This window comes from Notolabrus celidotus, chromosome 1 (assembly GCF_009762535.1).
Source record: "Notolabrus celidotus isolate fNotCel1 chromosome 1, fNotCel1.pri, whole genome shotgun sequence".
Classification (NCBI taxonomy): Eukaryota; Metazoa; Chordata; class Actinopteri; order Labriformes; family Labridae; genus Notolabrus; species Notolabrus celidotus.
Window position 1 is genome coordinate 17,032,140 of NC_048272.1, and position 24,762 is coordinate 17,056,901.

The window sequence follows — 24,762 nt, forward strand, 5'->3', positions numbered from 1 at the left end:
GTTATAATGTTAAAAAACTGTCCTCCAGGTAGCGGGTTGAGATAATTAGCTCATGCAGCGGGTGTTTGCAGACTTCTGTGAGATTTTCTGGCCGTTGCAACGTGCAGCTCGGCAGCGTACCGCAGTGAGGAGCGACTAGTGTCCTTGTGCTCTCCTGGTGTCTGGCTCCTTTCCAGCGCCTGCCCTCATCCTGCTTGGGCCTCAATCTGATGAGCACGACTCCCTCTTTTCTCCTCCTCCTCTCAATGCTCTCTCCTTCCTGTCCCTCTCTCCTTCATCTCCATCCCCCTTTTTCTCCCCTCCTCAGATGCACTGCAGGCTGTTCTAGGGGACATTGAGGACGAAGGGCGCTGCATGCTATACGTTTGTATACCAAGCGGTCTCTTTCAATCTGTTACCTCCACATTCAGTTTCTGGTTTCTGTCTGCATCAGCTGGCATCTTTTGGAGGGCACCTCAGTTTTTTCCCTCCTGAGCAGTGGAACTGGAATGACTCATCTCCCAGAGGTGTTATACAAATTGAGTTTCAGATGAGGATGCTTTAGAAATAAAGTGTTTTAGGCGCAAGTTTGTGGATTTCTATACCCCTGAGGTGTGAACACAACATGGTTAAAAATGAACAGTTGTCAGAGTATATAGGATGATGTCATTTAAGCGATATGCAGAACTCTGTTTCAATTTATGCTTTGTGCAGAACAGAGATATCTTGCTGGTCACAGGGAGTTCAACTTCCTGGAGTTTAATCAATTCAAACCTTTTTTTATTTGCAGCCTTTTTATAGTGTGTGTGTCTGTGTATGTGTATGTGTGTTGAAAACTTGTGGCTGCTGCAATGCAGTGCAAAGAAGCAAGGAGGTACAGCAGACATCCAGTGTTCATGAAAAAGGAGGACTGCTCTCCAGAGAGGAGGCTAAACATCGCTCACAGTCGCTGTCAATAAACTTATTTACATTTGAGTTGTCTGCTAGCTTTGGGAGCAGCTAGCTTTGTCGTGGTTGAGTGGCATTTCTCAGGCAACACAAGACTGCAGTAGGTGATTAAATATACGGATTTGCTCTTTGATCTTAGGACACGGGAAGAGTAAGCAAAATGCACCGGATATGAAATCCTTTGTTAGATCAGAATATTGATAAATAAATGCCAAATCATGAGATAAGTTATTCCAGGTCCAAAACATAATCCTTATAATAGATGCCAAATAATGTATGCTGATCTGATGAAGACTTGCATGTACACACATAAAGCATTTAATCTGAATAAACGCATTTTGACATGCGCAGAGTTGTTGGTGTAGTGTGACCAGAAGAAACTGTTCCCTCTATCTGTCCTGTTGCTAAAACTATGATGTTGCTGCATCATTGTACTTCCTGTTACCAGAGATTGCATTCTCCTCCTCTGTTGCATCTTTGACTCCAGATTTGTTTGTTGTTTGCTTGTCCTGACCATTGAGACGTTCAACAATCCTGAATCTTTTTTGTCTCTTGCAAAACCCCCAAATGCAGATCAGTTTGGCTTTGCTCTGGCCATGATTCTATCGATTCATGAAATAACAAAAAAAGGAACTTGTCATGTCAGGTGAAGCAGACATGGGTAGTAAGAATAATTTATCCTTAACCAGGAAGAAACAATCAGATCAAATGTTTACGTGGCTATTGATCTGAATACCAAATGGCATTAGCAACCTCTTTCCGAATGGGCAGGATAGGACTAATTTGTTCCGAATTAAGTTGGCATGAAGCTTTTTATTCTGATCAGGCTATTATTTCAGTTAGAAGTGATCCATATATGTTATATTATGCTTGCACACATCTGTGGGTGCATAAAATATGCGCCTGAGTTCCTCATAATAATAAGCACATTTACCCAGGTAAATCGCTTATGAGCAGGCATGTGTCATCAGCTAAAACTTCCTCTGAACAGGCAGATAACTTGGGAAGAACCAAACACATAGTGTAGGAGCACTGCCATTTGCCGCAGTCGGTGTCTGTTGGTGTGGTTGGCAGTGTCTGAGTCTGTAATAGTTTACAAAGACCTGTAACTGTGCATGTTAGGAGACAGATATTTGAGTTTGGAAACACTGAACAATTAAGAACCTTACAATGTCAAATATAGGAGAAGGGTTGAAGAATTGGTAAAGTAGAAAAAGTAGTTTTTGGCAATAAAACCCGGAAACCAAGTCAGCAGGAGTTGTAGCTGGAGGAACCTGTGGAGGCCCTGGGGTAAAGATGTAAAATTTGGAGCCAACTGACCTCTGCATTACAGCCCCTGACACCTCCAAGTTCCCTTTGAATCAAATAAAAGCAGCACAACCATGCTGTGGTTTTAATCCATTCATACTAAACTGCATGTGAAACCATTGCACTATAGCAGACAATCAAACTCAAAACCCATCAACTAACATTTGAGAACTAAACAGCCTCAGGGAGGGAGATGGCTAGTTTTTTTTCAGGGTAGCGAGCAGTTAGCCATAAACACTTTGTCTCCCATGCGTTACCACTGTTAACAAACCAAACGACATCTTGAGAGGCGAGAGTGGAGTTGGTGTTGAGTACCGAGGTCTAATAGCCCACTGTTAGCTGCACTTATTAGCATATAATGAAACAAATTCAAGCTTAATATTTACCACACGACCACCAATAGGAGTGAAGGTTAAATTACATCCACTGGGTTCCCCTTGTTTTGCTCTCCACACAGACTGTTGTCCTGTTTACAACCAAAGTCTGCTAAACTCAGGAGTACAAGTGGAAAACAGAACATTACCAAAACCCCAAATCAAGTAGCTTTCCTACAGATTCTGTATTTATTTACTGAATGAGCACATAATAAACATTTTACAAAGTTGGTATGTTAAGACAAGGCAAGACAGATAACACGAAAATAAATCCTTTAGTTTCACCCGCCTTGTTGAAATATAAGACTATAAAGATGGCTAATAATCCAGGACACATCTTATTCCAATCAATCCAATTTAAAAAAACAACTGTCATGTAGTGAGATGTGGGCTTTTAGGGTTTGGCCACAGGCGTTGATGCCCGTTTGACCCAGTTGGTAATGCAGTCTTGGTGCTGGGAAACAAATATTTCAATTAAAAGCTGGCGTGAATCATTCAAAAGCCACCTCAAGACCTACCTGTTCCAAAAAGCATACAACACATGACCTCTCCCCCTGCCCCATCTCTGTCCCTGTTTTGTTTTATTCATATGTTTTATTTTTACCTTATGTAAAGCAACTTTGAATACTTAGAAAAGCGCTATATAAATTATTTGAATTATTATTATAATTATTATTATTGATCAGATAGGTTTTGATTTAAATCAAAAATCATTCATAAAACGAGGCATCCTGGTGACCTTGTGACATTGATTTATAGGCTGGAGGCTGGAGGATCCGATTTCCTGTCTGTCACTGAGTAGCTGAATTCAGAGACTTACAGACAGATATGTTAAAAGCATTGAAAGTTTTGCCAGTGTTGCAGATTTTCCTTGATTGGTCTTTATGGAAAAGCTATCTGGTGTTTCCACTAACTTCAGAAATGTATTAATTTTGTTGAAAACCCTGTGCGTCCCAAAAAATTAAGAAAAAAAGACATTTATATATCTCTCCTCAAAAATGAGGTATTTTATCTGAAAGAGAACTGAAACATTATCAGTTGGCTGTAAATTTGAGAAAGCCAGACCACAATGAAACTACAGATATTATTCATATTGGAGATATGAGGTGGGGCTAATTAGGATTGGGAATCTCTGGTGACTCGCAATATAATATGATACACAATACGAAGCCCAAGACAATGATAATATCACTTGAAGGGGATAATACAATAATCAATATATTGCAAGACAATCATATAATGATGCCATATGAGCACCACTCTAAGTCTTAAGCATTGTGCTGGCTTGGCATGTAGGAATGCATTTCCCTCTCAATTTTCAATATCATGGGCAGTAATTGTCACACAGGTTAGGTTCACTCATTGCAGGTGGGTGCAACTCTTTCTGTAGACTTCAGTGAATACTCCACCTTTCCTCGTGTTTCAGCTTAAAGAGCTAGAACATCTTTGGTTTAGAAAGTGGCCAGTACATCTCTAAACTGTTACGCCTCTGTCCACTAGCCTGCTGTCTTCTTCTACTAATTTAAAGTCAGCTGCTTCTTAAGCAAATTCCCTGATGTTCACATTACAATTGTTTATATCACCAGCCCCACTCAAGGAGTCATGAAGCAGTGGGTCAAGTAGGCAGGGTAGTCTATTTTTAGTGCCTCATTTTTTAATTAAAACACAGATATTTAATGCCAGTGTAACAGCACTTAAGTGTATCATACGAGTCAGTGTGACAATATTTTGCTGTGTTGATATTTTGTCCCATCTCTAATATTAATTAATGTGTGTGAAGTAGAATTAAGGTTAGTCTTCTTATCCTTTAAATGAGCTGAGAGGCCTGTCATCCAGCTCAAGGCTAAGTGTTAATGACCCTTCAGTTTCTCAGCCCTCAAGTTCATTTCCTCTTCTTCTTGTGCCAAAAAACCCTCTGATTTAAACGACTGAAATCAATACCTCCTGGAAACAAACTCAACATTGACACCCTCATGTGCCAGCTTACACATCCCTCCAGTATCATGTCCCCATATGATGGAGAAGCCTGCAGCATTCAGAGAGCTGGGACCCTTCGCTTTTAATTAAAGGCAGCCGGCTAATGCAAAGTGAACTGAGCTTTGGAGGCTGCATTAACAGTCTTTGTAACGGGCCCCCGGCTCATAAATAATGGCTGCGCTGTCATGGGGAACCTGGGAAAGCCATTAAGAGATAGTGAGAGGTATCTGTGTGTGAGTGGCAGCAGGCAGGCAGGCAGACAGGCAGGCAGACAGACGGGACGAGGCCAGGAGCCGGGATGGACTCAGGTCTGCCAAGAGTAACCTTGGCAAAGACGAGTCTCACACAAATCATCCTGCTAGCTTTCCCTTACCTCCAACCCCCTCCTTTCCCCCTCCTTCACTTCCCAACCGAGGGATTCCCGCTGCCCTTTGGCCCCTCTCTGCAGGTCACTTCTGGCCACGATGCTTTCACTCCCAGCTCCAGGCTTCATAGCAGTGACAGGATTTTTCTATTGATCAGCAGGTTCTTTGTTCTGAAGACACAGTGATGGAGGATTTGCTCTATTTTAGTCTACCTCCTATCTATTATTAATGAAGCTTGTTGCTAGGAAAGGATACAAATATAACTGCTGTTGTAAGAATTACAACGCAGAAAATGACTTCATGAGGGGTGTAGCTGCTGTGTCTGCTCATAATTACAACTACAACACTCAGAGAAGACACTCGCTTTAGAGAGAGGCAAACAATTCAGGTAGATATAACAGGTCTTACATACAGGCAGCTTTTAATTTCCTCTCCTGTTCTATGAGTTCACAATGAAGCTGAATAGTTTCATGCTTTTAATTGAAATTTGGAGTGAAGGTTTGAGAGGTGGGTCAAAATACTGATGATATATTGTAGTCCTGACTCGTGCCATACAATTATCGTACCACTGTTGCAAAATATACTGTTGATGTTTTCATGGCTTCTTGTGTTGGTGCTAAACATTAAACTTTTAAAAGACGTTTTTAAATGTCTCTGTTAATAAAATAAAGTTATGTGGAATCGCTTAATTGGTAATGCATTGAGTACCATATCATATAGTTTTATTTTTATTTTTCATTTTTTCCCTTCTATTTATATAGCGCCAAATCACAACAAACGTTATCTCAAGATGCTTTTACAAACAAAGCAGGTCTAGACCATACTCTATGTTATATTATTAACATAGTATCCAATATCAAGGATAAGATCCAGTCCCATCTTACAGACAGGACTCAGTCTGATCTAATCTTAATCCACCATGAGCACTTTGCAGCATTTAGCAAGTTACAGTGGCAAGGACAAACTTCCTTTAACAGGCAGAAACCTCGAGCAGGACCAAACTCATGTTAGACAGACATCTGCCTCAACCAAGTGTGGGTTGGAAAGAGGGATAGAGGGAGGTGAAGAGAGAGAGAGAGAGAGAGAGAGAGATGATTGTGGTGAGACGGATAGTAGCAGTAGCAGTAATGTACACTGTTGTATCCAGTGCTCCTGTACACAGTACCAGTTCTTTCTAACTTTAGCCCCTTGGCATACCTGGACCTTTTCTGTTCACAAGAACTTCACATCAGCTTCCTATACTCTTTCCTGTCCTCTTCATATTTTTTTATCTTATTAATTCATACTCGCAACTTGAAGCGGCTAAGATTGAAGTTGATTGAAGTGCCGCTGAGACTAAGTTGGCTCGTGTTTGTGATGCGTCTTGCCATAAATCGAAATCAAAGTCCTCAAAAAATTATTTATTATATATATAAAATTATTAAAATGTTCAAACCCACTCACCCTCTTTGTATGCCTTCCGCCACACAACTGAACAGGTCCATAACAGGTAAATCACACCCATGAACCCAAATCCGGAAATTAAGTCAACCATAGAAGTGTCCTGTTTCAGGTATTACATGATGCTCACTTATCTGTTCCAAGAAAAATCTGTGAAGTCCTGCAGTGAAGGCACCATTCGAGAGGAGGATGATGAAGCAGAGATGCAGAGGTTATTTATTTGTGTCACACTGAGGCTGTAGACTTTTTTAAATAAATGTTTGTTATGAAAATCTGAATCATGTTCTGGTATCTTTCATTAACTGTGGAAATGTAGAGTGTAATACAAATGATTTACTGATATTGGCCGCAAGGTGTGCCAACAACTGAATAAGTAGAGTAACAGCACTTATTTTTTCCTCTTTAAGTAGTCATCAGATCCCATCGTGAGTGACCTTGCAGTTTCAACCATGACCCAAGTTTTTGAAAGTGGTTCTTCAATTACTTTGTCAATAGTGTATGATTTAACTTGTTATTGGATTTATTTATTAATGTCTAACATTTTATTGTTTTATTATTTTTTGTGTGTTGTTTTTTTGTCTTGCAACATATTATCTATTGCACGTGAGCACTTTGGGCTGTGTGTTTGAATGAAAGGGGCTGTATGCTGTACTGATAAAGTTGAGTAGAGTTAATCCTTCAAAAACAAGATTACAAGGTGCAAGAGGGGCGTATTTTGACTTTGCAGCTCTGGAAAAAAGTCATGAGCAGCAGCAGTGCAGCTGAAGAAAAGCAAGAGATGTGTTCCCCTTTAAATTGCCCACACTGCAGATAAGGTAAGGAGTGGTAGGCAACAGTGCGGATGAGGAGCGCGCTTTCTCGCTCTTTCCTTCTCCATCAGCAACGCGTCTCTTGGTATGCAAAGCAATGCGTGAATGCAGGTTTGACTAAGCTAAAAAAAAAAAAACTCACCCAGATAATTCTCGTTCACCTCTACTGCAGCACCAATAAAGGCCACTTTACATCCATGGGTGGGTGTGTGGGGCTCTGGCTAAGCGTAATTGCATAATCTTGAAGCCCACTACAGAGGGCGATTCTTTCACGCATGTCGTTTATCGTCAGCGTCTGCAGTCGCTGCCCTGCTCCTCATGTAGGAGGCTATTGGGACACTCACAGAACTGTCTCCTGGAGGGACGCACTTGACTCAGCCTGCCTGCAGCTCAGGCTCTGGATCCTGGTCCTGACGAGGTGTTGTTTATTTTGCATGTCTCAATAAGGACTAAAAATGTGCACTGGCTGTGATGACGCAGGAGCAGATTTATTCCCACACAGAAATGATTATTGATGCATTTATCCCTGAAGGCGTCTAATTATTAAATCTTGGTAATCAGATTATATTTTTAAGCTGCTTCCCTCCTCCACGCCTTGTCTTCCTCGCCCCCTCCCTCTGCAGATGTTTCCTCTCTGAGCACCTTATCAGGACTATTTACCTTTGCGGCTGTCTGCAGCCACCGCTTCTCACACAGCCACACCGACCACATCATTCTGCTGATCCCAGCACCTTTTGGTTATTAAGGGGAGCACCAGCAACCTCCTTCATATCGGTTTCCTCCTCCCTCCCTTTTTTTCTGTTGCCAATCGCCATCCCACGACAGCCTACCCGAAGGAAAGGAAAGGGAGTCGGGGAGGGGAACGCGAGGACACACCCGCACATACTGTACCCGGTGTTGCACTGCGAGGATGCTTTAGACAACATGAGGTGAATACCATCGGCTGCCCTACATTGGAAGTTCTGTTTTTCCTTCTTGTACCTGCTCTGAAGACCGAGGAGCTTATTGCCGCAGCTGGTTGTTCACCAGTATGTCCAGTAGGAGCTTCATCTCGCAGCAGATATGAAGAAGATGTCTGCAGGTATGTGAGAAATCAAGATAAAGCAGCTTACGTTCACTTACTGTGATCATTTGTGTCATAAAGTCTTTGTACACTTCATTTAGAAACGTGTTAAGATTACCAGCATGCTGTTAAAACGTGTTGCCTGCTTTATACTGTCATGGTTTTATTTTGTAAAGCAGAGAAGAGAAACAGTTCTCTCTTGAAGCCTATTTCCCTCTATGGATCAATTATTTATAGATGTTTTTGAATATTTCAAAGCCAGGCACCATTTCAAGACTAAAATGCTCCAGCAAAAACTCAACCCAAGTTGATGAAATAGAGGCGAGTGTGTGTTTACTGACTCTTGAAATGTGAATTTGTGTTTAGACTGCAGTGGTTTCTGTGATATTCTATAGACGAGCTGCTGTCTGTATGTATTTTGGTGCCTGCTGCATTGCCATATTCATGCATGGCTTCACTGCAAAAAGGTAGTCCCATTCATTTCAGTGGATTTGTTCCATTGCAGCAGATCACTGCTCTAATTTATGAGCCTCTGTACGTTTTTATGTGCCTGTTAGCCCCCGAGTTTACCTGCATTGAAGCCATTTATATGCAAGGCAGATGGTTTATTTGCATATTAAGTCAGGAGTAGGAGTCTCAGCTTCAAGTTTTCATGAGCTGATTCATTTCTGTATCGCCTGCCTGCTCACGACTACACAACTTTAGTTCACTCTCATCAAATCTTATGACACTGTTCAAAGAGTGGCTTCATTTTCATCTATTTTTAGATGTTTGCTCTTGAAACTAAAGCAAATTCCTGACATCTGTGGACTTAATGACTGAAGTATGAAGTGCTGAATCATGTCTCCTCTTCACCTGACCTTTTTGTCTTCTCTTGCTCTGTCTGTCCTACATGCAGTCAGATCCTAGGTGACATCCTGTGGCCGTCAGGTCTTTACGCTGTTGAGCCCCCTCCCTCTCCTGGCCCCTGCCTGCAGTTCTCCAGGCTGCAGGACCCAGACTCACTGAAAAGTGCAGGCCTCCTCCCCCTGCAGAATGACTGTTGCCACAGGCGACCCCTCTGACGAGGCGGCGGCTCACCCGGGGCACCCGCAGGACTATGACCCGGAGGCCGACCATGAGTGTTGCGAGAGGGTGGTCATCAACATCTCAGGGCTGCGCTTTGAGACTCAACTCAAAACCCTCTCCCAGTTCCCAGAGACTCTGCTGGGGGACCCCAAAAAGAGGATGCGCTACTTTGACCCTCTGAGGAACGAGTACTTTTTCGACAGGAACAGACCCAGCTTTGACGCCATATTGTATTATTATCAATCAGGGGGCCGGCTAAGAAGGCCGGTCAATGTCACCCTTGATATTTTCTCAGAGGAGATCCGTTTCTATGAGCTGGGCGATGAGGCCATCGAGATATTCAGAGAAGACGAGGGTTTCGTCAAGGAGGAGGAGCGTCCTCTTCCTGATAACGAGTTTCAGAGACAGGTGTGGCTGCTGTTCGAGTACCCTGAGAGCTCAGGTCCTGCTAGGATTATCGCCATAATCTCCGTCATGGTCATCCTCATATCTATCGTCAGTTTCTGCCTGGAGACCCTTCCTATTTTCCGCAACGATGAAGACGACATGCACAAGTCTCACACGAAGATCTATTACCCTGAGACTAACACCACGGTCATCAGCTACACATCCACCTACTTCACCGACCCCTTCTTTATCCTGGAGACTCTCTGCATCATATGGTTCTCCTTTGAGTTTCTAGTGCGCTTCTTCGCCTGCCCGAGCAAAGCAGGCTTTTTTGGGAACATAATGAACATTATTGATATTGTTGCTATCATCCCGTACTTTATCACTCTTGGCACAGAGCTTGCAGAAAAGCCGGATGATGGTCAAGCGGGTCAGCAAGCCATGTCTTTAGCCATTCTCAGGGTCATCCGCTTGGTACGAGTCTTCAGAATTTTCAAGCTCTCTCGCCACTCAAAGGGTCTGCAGATTCTGGGTCAGACCCTGAAAGCCAGTATGAGAGAGCTGGGCTTGCTCATTTTCTTCCTCTTCATAGGAGTCATCCTCTTCTCAAGTGCTGTCTACTTTGCTGAAGCAGACGAGCCAGAGTCACAGTTTGAAAGCATCCCAGATGCATTTTGGTGGGCTGTGGTGTCCATGACAACAGTGGGATACGGTGACATGGTCCCGACGACGATTGGCGGCAAGATCGTTGGTTCTCTCTGTGCCATTGCAGGTGTGCTGACCATCGCCCTGCCCGTGCCTGTCATTGTGTCCAACTTCAACTACTTCTACCACCGTGAGACTGAGGGAGAGGAGCAGGCGCAGTACCTGCAGGTCAACGTGGCCAAAACCGACTCCAACGAGGAGCTGAAGAAGAGCCGCAGCGGCTCTACCATCAGCAAATCGGACTATATGGAGATCCAGGAGGCTGTGAACAACAGCAATGAGGACTTTCAGGAGGAGAACCTTAAGACGGCCAACTGCACACTGGCCAACACAAACTATGTAAACATCACCAAAATGCTCACAGATGTGTAGCCGCCATCTGCTTCTTTCCTCGCCATCACTGCGGGACTGGTGGAGCTGAGCAACTGGACAGGACAGGTGTGCAGCCTCCCACCTCACAAGTGCTGGAAAAATCAAGGCAATAGAATTCAGGATGTTGATGATAATGACTGTAGACATGGGGAAAAAAACCTGCAAAAGACCATCTGCTCACTCCGCGCTCATCCTCACAACTTCCCCCTGAAACTCCTTCTAACTGTCTAACAGAGTGAAATTTTCAATTTTGCATTTCTGCATGGAGTTGGCTTTGTCTGTGTGGCTGTTATTTAACAAAAAAAGCTAAAAAATCCCTGCTCACAACAGTAGCCAACAGTAGTACACAAAAAGAAAAGAAAAAAAGGAAACAACGATGCAAGAAAAAATATCTGTTGCATTTAAAAAGATAAAAAGCAACACAACACAAAATCCTGCTTTCTCCCCTCGTCCCACGATCCTTCATTCTCTGCCATGCGCTTTCTGAAGAGTCATACCTGCGCCGCTGCATATGCTGCTTTTTGGAGCCAATGAAACAAAAAAACTGTCTCATGTTTAGAAATAAGAGTCTGCGTGAGCTTAAAGTGAGCCCACTCCTGCGCTGACCCAGCCTGTGGGCGACTCGTGACGAGGTTGGTGGTTAAGTACGCCACGTAATTTCAAGGATGAATGACAGCCATCGGCGCTATAAGCTTATGGTTCGACGCCTTTTTTTTCCCAGCAGGCATCAGTATCTGATGAATGACTGAGGATGGCCTTGACTTTTTTTCACTGCTTTGGTCTTACATGTACTGTATGTATTTGCAATGCAAGCTTCCCCCCCATCATTCACCCAAAACTGGTCTTACTGCAGAGCTTTGAGGACAACTTGAATGTCTTGTTTTGTTTGTTTTTCACGTTTTTCACACTCACAGAGTACTTATTCAAGTAGATAGGTAGGTTAACTGTGACTAAACTGATAGCCAGTAGGTAGGTAGGTGCTGGTAGTAGTAGTCAGTAGATAATTGCATGACATTTTTAATCTGAATGAGAATTTCCACTCGTTTCTCGACTGCCACTTGCTTCATCACACCACTGTATATTTGTCTGTACACTGCCTTCTATACAGATTCTCACTTTTAAAAAGGATGCCTGCAGGTAGCTGTTTCAAGAACCTAAAGCTGTATGTTAGAGGATTTCTTAAGAAATTAAGTCAATATTAAAATTCCATGTAGACATCATCTTAAAAACCTTCGCCAGGTCGCTATAAACGTATCGCCGCCGAGCTGTGACTCACACTCTAGTTTTGGACTTTAATCCCAGCTGCAGATGTGACAGACTTTCAGAGCTGTCTCTTTTTTCCCACAGGTTTGTCACATGATCACGTCCTTATGATCAAAAATAACTCTTAAGGTCTTGTGTGTGGAATAATGCTCCCCCTTGAACTGCCTCTTTATCTGGGTTTACGCTACTCTCCTAGTGTTGCATGACTCCAAAACATTCCTAGAAGCATGCATTTAAGCTAAAAGAAGAAACCTCTGAGACTAAAAAAATATAATTAATTCAGTAGATATATTTATTTCTTATATATATATTTAAGATATATGTATAGACTACACATATCCAATACACGTTAACCAGAGAATTAAAAAACCTTAAAAAAAACAATGATTAAGAGAAAGCAAGAGCCTTTCCACAATACCCAGATCATCCCCATGTTTTTATTTTTAATGATAATATTAGTATAATATTATATTAAAGTTCTGAGCACAGTTTCTATGTTCTCCTGTTGAAGAGCCTGTTCAGGGTGCCAAAGACACTCTCAAACAAGCCCTTCCTCCAGGCGCCAATACAGATACCACTATCGATACCAGTATTGGCCTCCGGTACGCACTACAGGGTTGTTGAGGGAATTGGCGGTCAGCTCTCGTTGGATACTGGAATTGATTAGCCACTAAGAAAGATCAGCTGTTTTCAGGTAAATCATCATGAGACCATTTTTAACAACAACAACGACGCTGTGAAAGCAGAGACTGCAACATTGATCAAATCAAGCTTAATGTCACCACTCACTTTTTTCCAAGTGTAATACATCTATTTTTGTATTGCATTAGTACCGGAGGGGTACTCTGTATTGGCCAATACTCCTGTCTAGGTATCAGGAAGAACTAATTTGGTACATCTCTAGCCTCTCCAAATGCCTCGTCTCACCAGCAGATTTTCCAGCACATCTAACACACACATTTGGGATTTAAAGACACAAAGTTCACTCTAATTAGTCCAAAACTGCCTGCTGTGAAGTTCTCGTTGAAAGGCGGGGCGTTGTCCAAACCTGTTTCGTTCTGAACCAGAGTCCTGTACCAGAAAGCTTTTTATTGCTGATCAATCGGTCTGAATTTAAATGGAGTCTGGCTGCAGGAAGCTCAATCTGTCTTTAAACGCTGGCATCAAAGTTGAATTGTGATTTGATTCTAGGACTACGTCCAGCTGAGACTTTCCACTGTTTGCTCAACACTGCCAAGGTAACAGTTAAAGGCAGTAATGTCAATACGGGAAGTGATAATTGGCAGCAGTGTAGCAGATATTGGCTAACCTATAGGGGTCCTCTGATTTTCCCTCCTGAGTCTTTTGCCTTCCTGCATCTCTTCACAGATGTCTTAGGAAATAAGAGAGGTGACGGGTTTGGAGAAAGTCTGTAGCAAGAGCTGTCTAAAGGAATTCTGTCATGCAAGGATGTACATCTTTATTCTTAGGCTCTTGTTCTGCTCACTACAGTCTTCAGCCTGCAGTAGCAAAATGTCTTTACGCCATCGCTGCCAATATGTGCTCAGGATGCCTCGTCACACTGCCTGACATGAGGCTTCTGAAGTTGTCTCTCTGTACAGATTCGTGTCTGCTTTCATGTACCTTGAAAGACTTTTTGAGAGAATTTTAGTAAATGAACTGGAGCAGTTGTATTTGTTGCTTTCTCAAGAGTAGCAGAAAGGCGGACTGAGATGTTCAAATGGTCTTTAACCCGAGGTGGGACCAGATTTTAACAGTTGTTTAGCAATATTCCCATCATCCTTTAGTGGAGGGGTCTGTGTGGAGAACATGTATGTTTGTTTATAAGAAAGAATGAACATTTACAGACCTCCACAGTCCAACCTAGATCTTATTGATCATCAGTCGAGTATTGCTGTGGGTGTGTTGATGCAAAGCTGTGTGTATGAGGGAGAGTTTGTTTGTGTGTTAGTTTGAGAGAGAGAAAGAGAGAGAAAGAGAGAACCACTGAATGTCAGAGTCTTAGCCTGCTTGTACAGCTGCATTTATGCAACAGCCATTTGCATATCTGTATATGTGAAAAAAAACACTCACAGTCTGACCAAAAATATTTGTCTATGCATGCAGATGCATTGTATCTTACTGTCTTCATTGTGTTTGTTTTTGGACGGATATGTGGGATAAACGTTGCATATTCATGCAACATTTATCTGTTCTGTTTGAGATCGGGCACGTTACTGTACCTCAGCCAAATTCACTGTAGCAACTCATGAGTTCAACACATGACCATCATCTCTGCTTAAAGCACAAAGACGAGTAGAATCATTCTCATCTGTAAACCTGCAGATCTAATCTGTTCAAAATAATCAATTCTAATGATCTTGTATTTTTTTCTTGCATTAAAAATCATCTCTCACCTGCTGAGGGTCCCACCAGCAAATCCACTCCACGAGAAAGGAGCCCAAACAGTGAATTCACTGAGAAATCTATGCAGAGAATGATAATTAGCTGGGAGTTGAGAAGGTTTGAGAACATTTTTTTTTAATTTTGTTGTTTTACTTTGGCACTTAAGAGAGCTGGCGGCGCATTTCAAAGCAACCTTTGAGCAGACTTTGCAATGTTCTGTTGCTGTACGCGAGCTGAATGTGAACATGAGCAGTCTGAGCTCTGGGCTGGTTTTCCAACTGCAGCGTCAGCTTTTTGAAACCAGGCTCCTACATCAAAAAGAAGAACATACGGGAAACATGATGATCAATATGCAATCTGTATGCATGTGTGTGTTTGAGGACGAACATTTTGACCCCAGAGCCTGATCGTGTGGCATCCACTGACACCATATGTACAGTCATTCACCCCCTGTTATCATAGAGGCCTGAAATCATCCATCTTCATTGGTACAGTGGATTATGGATTTTCTTTCTATGAAATGAAATGTGAGAGAATAATGTAAATAACCAATGGATGATGGAGCAAAAACCATGTACTATATTCTGTATGTGAAGTCTGGATTTAAAACCGTAGTATTATCTGCACTTTACAAGACAAAAAGGACAATCTATGGACAAGAAAAACATGTGGAATTAAAAAATGCATATTATCCTTCCAAATGATCATAACCCTGACAAAGTAATATCAATAATGAAGCCAATAATAATTCAACTGAAACTGTGTTCAGAGTGTTTATTGTGTGAAATGACTGCACCCTTTTTTTTTCTTGTTTTAAAAATATCTGTTGGCGCACAGAATGGAAGTGTTTTTCAGATCTTCATCTGCATCACATTGTTCGCCAGGTATTTAGTCAGCAGAAGGTGTGAGCGGCTAATTTTAGCCGAAGAGTGTCTGCACAGATGCAAAACTGCTTTGAATCGATCAGAGGCTGCTTTGTTGTTATTCTTAGGACGTGCAGCGTCTTTGTAGCCGTGGGCAGTGCAGAGGACATTTTCAAACGCCTCCTGGTATCTTCATGCTTCTTCTTCCTCCCTTTAAGTGCATGGTATATGCTGCAGTTAAAAAAAAAAGGGAGAGCAAGGGTTTCTATTAATAGCATGTTTTTTTGTTGGAGAAAGAAATAAGAAGAAGAGGAGGAGGAGGAGGAGGAAGAGGAACGTGAGCTGAGAAGAAGGGTGGACAGGCAGAACAGTACAGGAAGATGATTTGTCTTATAGATGCTTTGTTCTTCGGAAAAACAGAGGCTTGTTTCCATCCGAAGCATCAATACTGCTGCAAAGTTAGAGATAAAACAAGCAAATGTAAGAAGTCACAGCTTCATCTCTCAGGTGCTGTTCTTCTGCTGGGTTCTGATGATATATTTAGCTCCCGTCTTGTCTTGTGCTATCTGCTATCTTTAGTCCACTTGTGGTTTAACTACAGCTCTGCACCGAGAGCGGGAACACTTGGGGCCCTGGTGCTGTAGCTACATCTCTGCTGTAGTCATTAGTCTTGCTTTGATCCAGTGTTGCAGTGCAGCACTCTGCAGATATGGAGAGAAACAGAAAGGCAGGATGTAGCAGCCCCGACCAAGGATGCAGTTAGCGGGTTCACAGGCCTGCTGCAGGTGGCCACAATGTTGTTGTTTCTGTTGTCATGGAGGGAGAGAGAGTGTGTGTGTGGGTGTGTGTTGTTTGTCAGGGATGGTAGCAGGCCCACAGGAGCACGGTTGAGCAGTCATACAGGCTTTCCCTGTGCTCACCAGCTTGTAATTAGGAGAGGAGCGCAGTGGGACCTGTTGCTAATCCAGCAGGGCTGCCGTGACACTGGACCACACCCGGCCGATATCAGGAGGTTTCACTCATTAACGCGTGTTCTTATATCAGACACCGAAGCATTTCTTTCACCTGAGCTGAGCTGCAGTGATTCCTGAAAAGGTTGAGCACCCTCTGTAGCGTATTGCAGCTGTAGCTGTTTGTGGTTGTTTGGCTGGAAAATGCAAATTATGGTGAATTATGTTGAGCTTTACAGAGAGACTTGTTTCAGTGAGGAGGAAAGAGAAAGAAGAAAGCTTTACTGCCATCTAGAGGTGCTGCTGCAGAACTCACACTACATGCTATCCTTCTTTCATCTGACATTAGTAACTGAGTTGAACAAGTAAAGCTTAAGAGTTTTAAGTATGACAGAAGTTGATTAATATGTCAGTAAATTCATGTAAAAATAAGTGCTTGTTCCCAACATAGAATTGATACAATAACGCAGTTTAATCCAGTGGTTTCAAAAATGAGGTTTGAGCCCCCTCTAAAGGGTCACAGGATGAATCTGCAAGTTCTGCTTGATCTAAGGGAGGACAAATTTAAAAATTTAAAATCTCCTTTCTGACCTTTTTAAAAAACTTTTCTCCTTTTTGAAAATGTTGAACAGTTTATCAGATCCTTTGCCATCGCTGCCTCAACTGTCTGGAACTCTCTCCCTCCAAACATCCACAACTCTGACTCTCTTCACTCATTTAAAAATCAACTCAAAACCTACCAGTGTAAAAATGCCTACAACACTTGACCTCTACTCCCTCCCCAGCTCTGTTTTTTTTTTTATTTAATGTATCTTTTTTATATGTATTGCATTTAAAGCATATTTGAGTACCTAAAAGGGCTAATTTAGTCAAATCAATTATTATTATTATTATTATTATTATTATTATTATTATTATTATTATTATTATTATTATTATTATTATTATTATTATTTATCAAAAGTACCAGAGAATGTCAGAGGGGTAAGCCTACTTTGGGTGAAATACTTACAACTTATTAAACATCTGTAAAGTGAGCAAATGTTGAAAAAGTCTCAAAATGATCAGAGGTACACGTATAGCTACATTTGTTAGATTTTTAGATTCATGGTGTAAGTGCAACATCTTATTTTACAGCATAGTAGAGTCTAAGCTGCATAGAGTTATGTGCTCAGGTTAAGTATCTCAAGATGTTTCTCAAGTTAAACACAAGCAAATTAATTGAGTTACCTTCAAATGCTGCTTGAAATGGAATGAGTCGGGATATATTTAGTACACTGCAGGTTTTCATCAGGCTGGATGAATCTCTGTGTGGTGTGAAGACACACTAAGACACGTGTTCACGCCTGCAGAGTCATATAGAGGATCAATACTGTCTTATTGTGTGATAGCCACACTGGATAAAACCCCACACTCACACAAACACTCAACATTGGCCCACCAGTGCACACACACACACACACACACACACACACACACACACACTTTCCTCCGCCCCCCTCCCTGGAGGTGACAAATGGGCCGAGTTAAAGTCAGCCAACCATGCATCCCATCTCACAGGGGACGCTGAACCTGTCAGCGCACACGCAGCAAAAACCCTCTGACAGATGCTCTGCCGCTCACAAACACACATGAAACCCAGTGACATGAAGTCATGTGATCGATCAGACCCGCCTGAGAGCTGGAGAAAATCTTCTTTTGTAACAGAGTGGGCTGAGTAATTGTAGTGAGGAAGGGTCACAGGGAAACCAGAATGCAGTGCTCTATCAGCTTCACAGTATCAGGGGTCAGTGTGGTGTTTGTGGAGTTCAGGAAAGCCCTCTGACTCCAGCTGAGGAGGGATTTATGAACACTGTGAGGAGTAATAGAGGCACGTTTGAAGTCCATGTATCATGGAAATAGAGATGAGGTTGAACAAAGAAGTGCATTTAGTTCAGAATAATCCAGAACAAGGGGGTTGTTTGTTTAATTTTGCAGACACACTACAAAAGTGGGGAAACAGCTTGATAGCTACAGTTTGAATCTCAGCTGACTGCTGGAAAAGTCCGTAACTTAACCCCCAGGTAATACCACAGTGGCTTCTAAGAGTAGACAAAAGATACAAGTTAGTTGATTTGGCTATGGTTTGCCATTTCCCCACTTCCCAGTCATGTCATGCTAAGCTAACAGGTTAAGCACTGATGCCGAGCCAAATCTGAGTTTGGCATTCACACTGGTAACTACCTATTAGCTTTGGTATCTAGTTGTTCATGACCTTGTACATAACCACAGGGTGACACCATTCACAAGAATTAGACCAAAGATTGTAGTTATTCCTAGGCTGGACTTTTTGGCCATGTTTTTAGTGTTTATGCAACACTAAGCTTACTGGTCAATTGCTAAGCCACACGCAGGAGAGTGTTAATTTAACAAGCTTAAAGACTGAAGAAATGTTGTAAACATCCTCCTAGCTTGAGAATGTATGTTTGCTGTAAGTACTTTGACACAGAAGTCAAAGGAGATGCTGGGAAGATTGTGTGCGATAGCTGTTTCCCAATAAGCTAATCGACTAAAGACTCAAACAGAGCAGAAAGATTGGTAATTTGAATTCAGCATTTAGAGTAGAAAAAGGGAAAACCACTTTCTAACTTGAGTATCCAGTAACTGCTGGACATACACTCATAAAGCCAAACTTTAAAGCAAAAGTAAAAATTTTCACATCCTGGTTTTAAAACTATTAGCTCTTTTTACTATCCACACATACTGTATGTGGGGTGAATTTTCTCAAAAAGTATAAGTTAAGAATATACAAAGGTTATGAATTTTACATAATTAGGGGCATGGCTGACTAGATTGACAGGCGGGGACACTTTAGCTGTAAGCGAGGACGCCAAATGCTTAAACGTCGCCTGTAAGGTTGAGTCCACATTCAAAGCAAAGCATCCAATGATGATAGTCTTTTAAACTATGCTTCAGAACCAATGAGTGACGTCAAACACTTGACATATGTCCATGTATTATACTTTCTACAAGTAAGACTACAACTTGGAACAGATAAAACAGACAGAGGTGCTAATATAGGCATATTTAGCTTTGCTAGCTAAAATCATTCGGTTTTATCAAGGTAACCAGCCTGACACAAGCTTGAATGGACAGACTCCAAGTATGTTCTCATCTAAGAGACACTATAGCACATAACAGTATTTTCGTAGATAAATAAATAACAATAATATTATTTAACAATAAAAATAATAAGAATAAATAAATAAATAAAAATAATAAGAATATTTTTATTTTTATAGCATTTTCAATACAATTAACAAGTGCTTCGTAAAAACAGACAATAAAATAAAATGGTTTTTTTAATATATATTTCACCATTGAAGGCTTAAAAACTGATGAAATGCAGAAGTGTCTGTAAATAGATTACCAATATTTTTAATGTCAAAACAAAATATAGAATATAAACACCACTTATAATGATTCTCCAGAACCACATGTCCAGGGTCATAGTGATGCCTGATGACAGAAAGCAGCCTTTACATGTTGTGAACACTGTCTTTGAGTTGAGCCCTAGCCTAAATAACAGCTCCTTGAAATGTTATAAAACACCAGAGCATGAGCATGAAACATTCATAAAAGGGGGCAACTCAGTGAAGCCGATGGCGCGAGTAAAGGACCCAGAAAGCATCAGAGAAACACTTAATGGTTATCAGCTCACCATTTCATTTGACATTTCTTCTATCAATGTGATGGTTAAAGATATGTGTAGTTAATACTGATTAAACAACAATTCAATCTGTAAAACAATTTTCTGCTAACTCGATGCGTTGAGCCAATCAAAGCTGAGCGGAGTAAATCTTTGATCAAGCTTTTTCCTCTTGATCCCTTGACTCCATGTGCAAACTGCTTCATGCTGCCAGCTACGTCTGGTGGGGGCCGTTTCCAACAAGCCGACCAGGAAAAGAATGTCACAGGCTTTAAATATCCTGTGTGAGTTAATATTTTATCATCATCTCAGTCCCAGGGCCTCTCCCTCTTACATCCCACTGCCAACTCTGAGATTGTGCACAAAGCAGGAAATCTGTGACACCCCCACTCCACTGCTGTGTGTGTTATTCAGCCGCTTTTTCACTACATCTCTCCACCTCTCCTGCTGTAGCTCATATGTATATGCAAGCGACATGCAATAATTATGCTCCTTAAAGCTTATCAGTCCAGTAATGCATGTCCCCTTATTGAAAATGTTTGTGCTTTAATCACAGCAGATATGAAACACTGTTTTATCAGAACGATTAGAACAGCGAGGAATCATTCAGGGAGAATTAAAGCCTGATAAAATCTGGACACTCAAATGTGCCTCATAAGCAATCCAGGGTAGAGTGACACAGAAATCAGCTCTGCCGCAGAAGTGTGGGGTGTGTGTGTGGGAGTTTGGTGGGGCTGTGGTGTGTCCTAGTGTGCTCAGAGCTTATTCATTATGTATGCAATGATCTGTTGATGAAGAGCAGGCCTCAAACAAAGCATTGTCATCACTGTGAGGATAATCCTGCTAGTGTCACCAAATACACACAAACACAGGACGAGCAGGATGTGAATGTGTACTGATGGCAAGAATCACAGAAGCTGCACAATATAATTTTATCACAATGCCACTCCATCACAGAGTACTGCAACTTATCACGTCTTGCAGTTTGTTGGGTTTTCTGTTAACAGTGGTGTTTTGAGATTTCTTACCTTTTTTTTGCATTTCATTTCTACCAAAGGACGGAGTGTCCTGCTCATTGATCTTGGGTTATTCACTTTAATCGCAACAAAATTAAGCTTTAAAGCAGACAAAGTGTGCAAGATTGCATAAAAACCTTCCTGAAATGTTGAACAGAATTTGCAAACTAAACCTGCATCTACAAAGTCATCTCTACTAAATGCAAACCTGTGTGAAATACATCATGTACAGTATGTGTGCAGGGCAAGCGGCAACCCCAAGCCGCGAGAATTGAAGCAAATGTAGAAGTGTCAAAAAGTGCAGTTCCTTGAGTGTCCACTTGAGGCTGGCTCCAGAAGTACCCGAAACCATATACACACCCATTCAAAACAAAGCTGATTTTTACAGCAGAAATAAACATGTTTATAGCCTGGTACAAAAATTGAGTTCTTAAGAGCTCATTTATTTATCGGCACACACTGTACATGGGTCGAATTTTCATAACTTAGCTGTTTAGAAGATATTAAGATTACGAGTTTTCCATTATGAGAGGCACAGCTGATTTGATTGACAGGCGGGAACACTGTAGCTCTTTGCTAGGAGGCTCAAAGCCCGCCTCTTTACCTCACACTAGCTCAACAGACTTTTAGTTGAGTTCAGCATTTCCAATATGGCGCCCACCGATGATAGGCTTCAGAAACAGATGGTTGACGTCACGGACACTATGCCCATTTATTAAACAGTCTATGGTGCAGGGTAATCAAAAAACAGCTCTCACACTTACTCCACTCCACAAGCACTTGGATTTCCATTATGGTCTTCAATTATCTTCAACCTTGCAATTTGTACAGTAACATACATAGTCCTTTCAGTAACTTTAGAATGAAAATGAAGTAAATTCACCTTACATTGGGATTGTGTCCATCTTTGTTTTAGCCTACCTTTCAGCAATCCCAGTCATGATCGCTATATCCCATTTGGACCTCTTGAATGACATAATCAAATAGACTAATAAGCAATTTGTTTTGGCGCTCTGCTGCCAAAAATGTCAGCATGTATTTGCAATATTGCCAAAATCATTAATACAGTGAAAGTTCTATACTTGGTTGCTGTGCATGATATAAGATAACGTTTTTATTCCTCTACTCAGGATGTGCTCATTTAGCTGACCATACAATTAAACATCGTCAACCTCGCTAATCTGCACCAGAATAACTAGTTGGTTCAACGAATCATTCGGTTGTCCTAATTCCCATCTCAACTATCATCTAGGAGCTGCTCTGATCATTTTTTTTACTGATCAGAGATTTGAGCCGATCATCTCACCTGGTCATGTATGTCAGCTGTCAATAAGGACAATTTGCAGCACGACACCAACCTCGTGAGTAACTTAGTTAAAAAAATTATAAACGGGACATTGATGTGGAACTCCAGCCAAGGCTTAAAATGTATTGACATGAACACATTTGTGCACAGTCAGCCATATTACAACTGCTTTATGGCAGCCAAAGGTAACTCTCAAGCAACATATGGTTCAAAAAGGTGAAATACACCAAACACAGCACAGTGTGCTACATTAGCATTAGCGACCTTGTGGCTCAAATTTCAGCTCTGTGAGAAACAGCCACTTGTAAAATATACAATACGATCATTTCGCATGGCGGTAGCAGTAGAGCTGCATTCAATATTACCAACTTGATATGACAGCAAAAAACGAAACGTGCAACAGAGTTCACAAAAAAACAGAGGAAAGGCTGCTCAGCTGAAGCAACAAACTCTGGACTGTAAAGGAAGGATAAATATCCTCGAGAGAGCAAAAGGGCCAAAGAGATTACACTTGAATTATTGGTTTGTTTTGAGCTTTATTAGCTTAAAACATCTGCATGATGATACTCAAAACAAAGTGTGTGCTTGGTGGTTAATCCAAAACATGGAGCTAAAGGACACCAAAGAACCAGAGGAAGAATTAAAGAACAATGTCGAAGTTTGGCACAGCTTCGCCATGAGGCTGACTCCATTAATGTTATATTTCCTCATCTGACCCAACAAAAACATTGACTCATGCAGCTTTTACAACAATAATGCAGTTAGCTTTTCTGTGCTGCCCGAACATAAATTGAATAATCTGTGTTATCTGGAGAGAAAGCTGGTTGCATGCTGACATAATGGGATTTGTAGGTGGAGCATTCATGTCAAGTGCAAGCAGCAGGGAGGACAGATAGGGAAGGAGGTTTAGCTGCTTGGCTTCATTTATTATTCATATTTGATCAAAGAGAGTGATGCATTAGAAGCCTCCTGGTATAGTGAACAAAGCTTACATACAAAGGAAAAAAATGTTATAACCACCTCTACAAGCTTTTCAAACAGGACCGTAAAGTAGTATTTCAAACTCAGTGATAGATATAAGTTATTTAGTGATTTATACAGGAACAAATCCAGGTGTAAACAGAGTGAGGATACCCCAACCTATCAATAAATTACCTCCATTAGTTTTTCAAAGACCTTGCTGTGTGAAAACCAGTAATCATAGCTATCATTGCTTGAAAGATTTATGGATGCTCTGTTTTCACAATGCAGCCGAACCACAGATACAATAAGCTGCCGTGTTCCCCTGTATAAGAGGATACCCGGTGATCAGAGGTGAATATGTGTCCGTCTGTCCTCGGTAACATGGCAGCAGCCAGGTCTATTCAGCACCTCAGAGGCACACATGCCGAGATATCTGATTCCTGCTCGTACCAATACATTAAAGCTACACAAGGCAACCAGAAACCTCACGAGGATTCAACACAAGGGTTTGGTGCAGAAATATTTTATAAGCCAAGAAGAAATGTCATTCCAGGAGACTGTGGCAGCAACAAGGCATTGCATCATGGGAACTGTATAGGCTGTAGAGCTGCACTCAGGTGCTAAGGCAGAAAATGACCTGAAATGACAAGGGACTACAATATGTGAAACAGAGACAAGATGCTAGCTATCTCATACATTATAACGTTACTTTATTATTTAAGGAATATTGTATTTTGGCCTAACATTTTATCTTCTTAAGTTTGTAAGTAATTCAATATTGTGAAGGGATTTTTCCTCAGAGCACCTTGAACACCTTTAGAAATAATTCAGCTCTGCATCACACTGCAACAAGCTGTCATGTTTTAACAATGGTTACCAGAGTGAAAACAAGGCTGAAGCTGTGCTAGCATATCTACTAACCTCTATTGAGTACAGCAGGTTTAATGCTTCCATTAGCATGCTATTATTACATTTAAAATACTGTCATCAGATTAGTTAAGCCGATATTTATCCTCAGTGTTATGAAAAATTAAATGAAATAGCTGCTCAAAAACAAAGATAAGGCATATAAAAAATATTCAAAAAGATTAGGTTGAAAAGTAATTGTGTTATAAAATAGAAACAAAATCCTGATTTTTGATATGTATATTCATTCGGTAAGTGCCTTCATCCTTTATAATGTTAGCAGCAGTTAAAGAAGGCCTCGAGTTGTGGGTATGTCAATTTTTGGATGCTTAGTTGTTTATATTAGTGCTCTAGGGGTGGCCTGGCCCCCTTTGAAGTCTGATTGGCCACCCCAAAATTCTAAAGTAAGACTGGCTATTTGCCCTGTCAGAGACTGGACTTGTGTTTGTTATTTGGGCTGTGTTAGAACAGTCTGCTGGTAGTTTTCTTTGCTTTTTATTATTGTAGATTATCTTCCGTTAGTTTTTTTAAATTGTTACTCTTCTCTTTTTGAGTTGGTAAAGAATAAGGGCATGTGTCCATTACAACCTTTTCTGCATTGGCAAATATACCTCAATTTTAGAGCGC

The 24,762-nt window shown here is 41.3% G+C and overlaps 1 protein-coding gene across 1 annotated transcript; it reads left to right on the plus strand.

Moving 5' to 3' along the window:
• The first annotated feature begins 8,199 nt into the window (after nucleotides 1-8,199).
• On the plus strand, nucleotides 8,200-10,883 carry LOC117817426 (potassium voltage-gated channel subfamily A member 2). The gene is made up of 2 exons (XM_034690143.1): nucleotides 8,200-8,281; nucleotides 9,162-10,883. Exon 2 carries the CDS (start codon nucleotides 9,299-9,301, stop codon nucleotides 10,793-10,795), a length of 1,497 nt encoding a protein of 498 aa, XP_034546034.1. The 5' UTR covers nucleotides 8,200-8,281; nucleotides 9,162-9,298; the 3' UTR covers nucleotides 10,796-10,883.
• The last annotated feature ends 13,879 nt before the right edge of the window (nucleotides 10,884-24,762 follow it).

Bases quoted from the DNA above. Each gene is read 5' to 3' on its own strand.
- LOC117817426 (XM_034690143.1), top strand. From the start codon at position 9,299: ATGACTGTTGCCACAGGCGACCCCTCTGACGAGGCGGCGGCTCACCCG.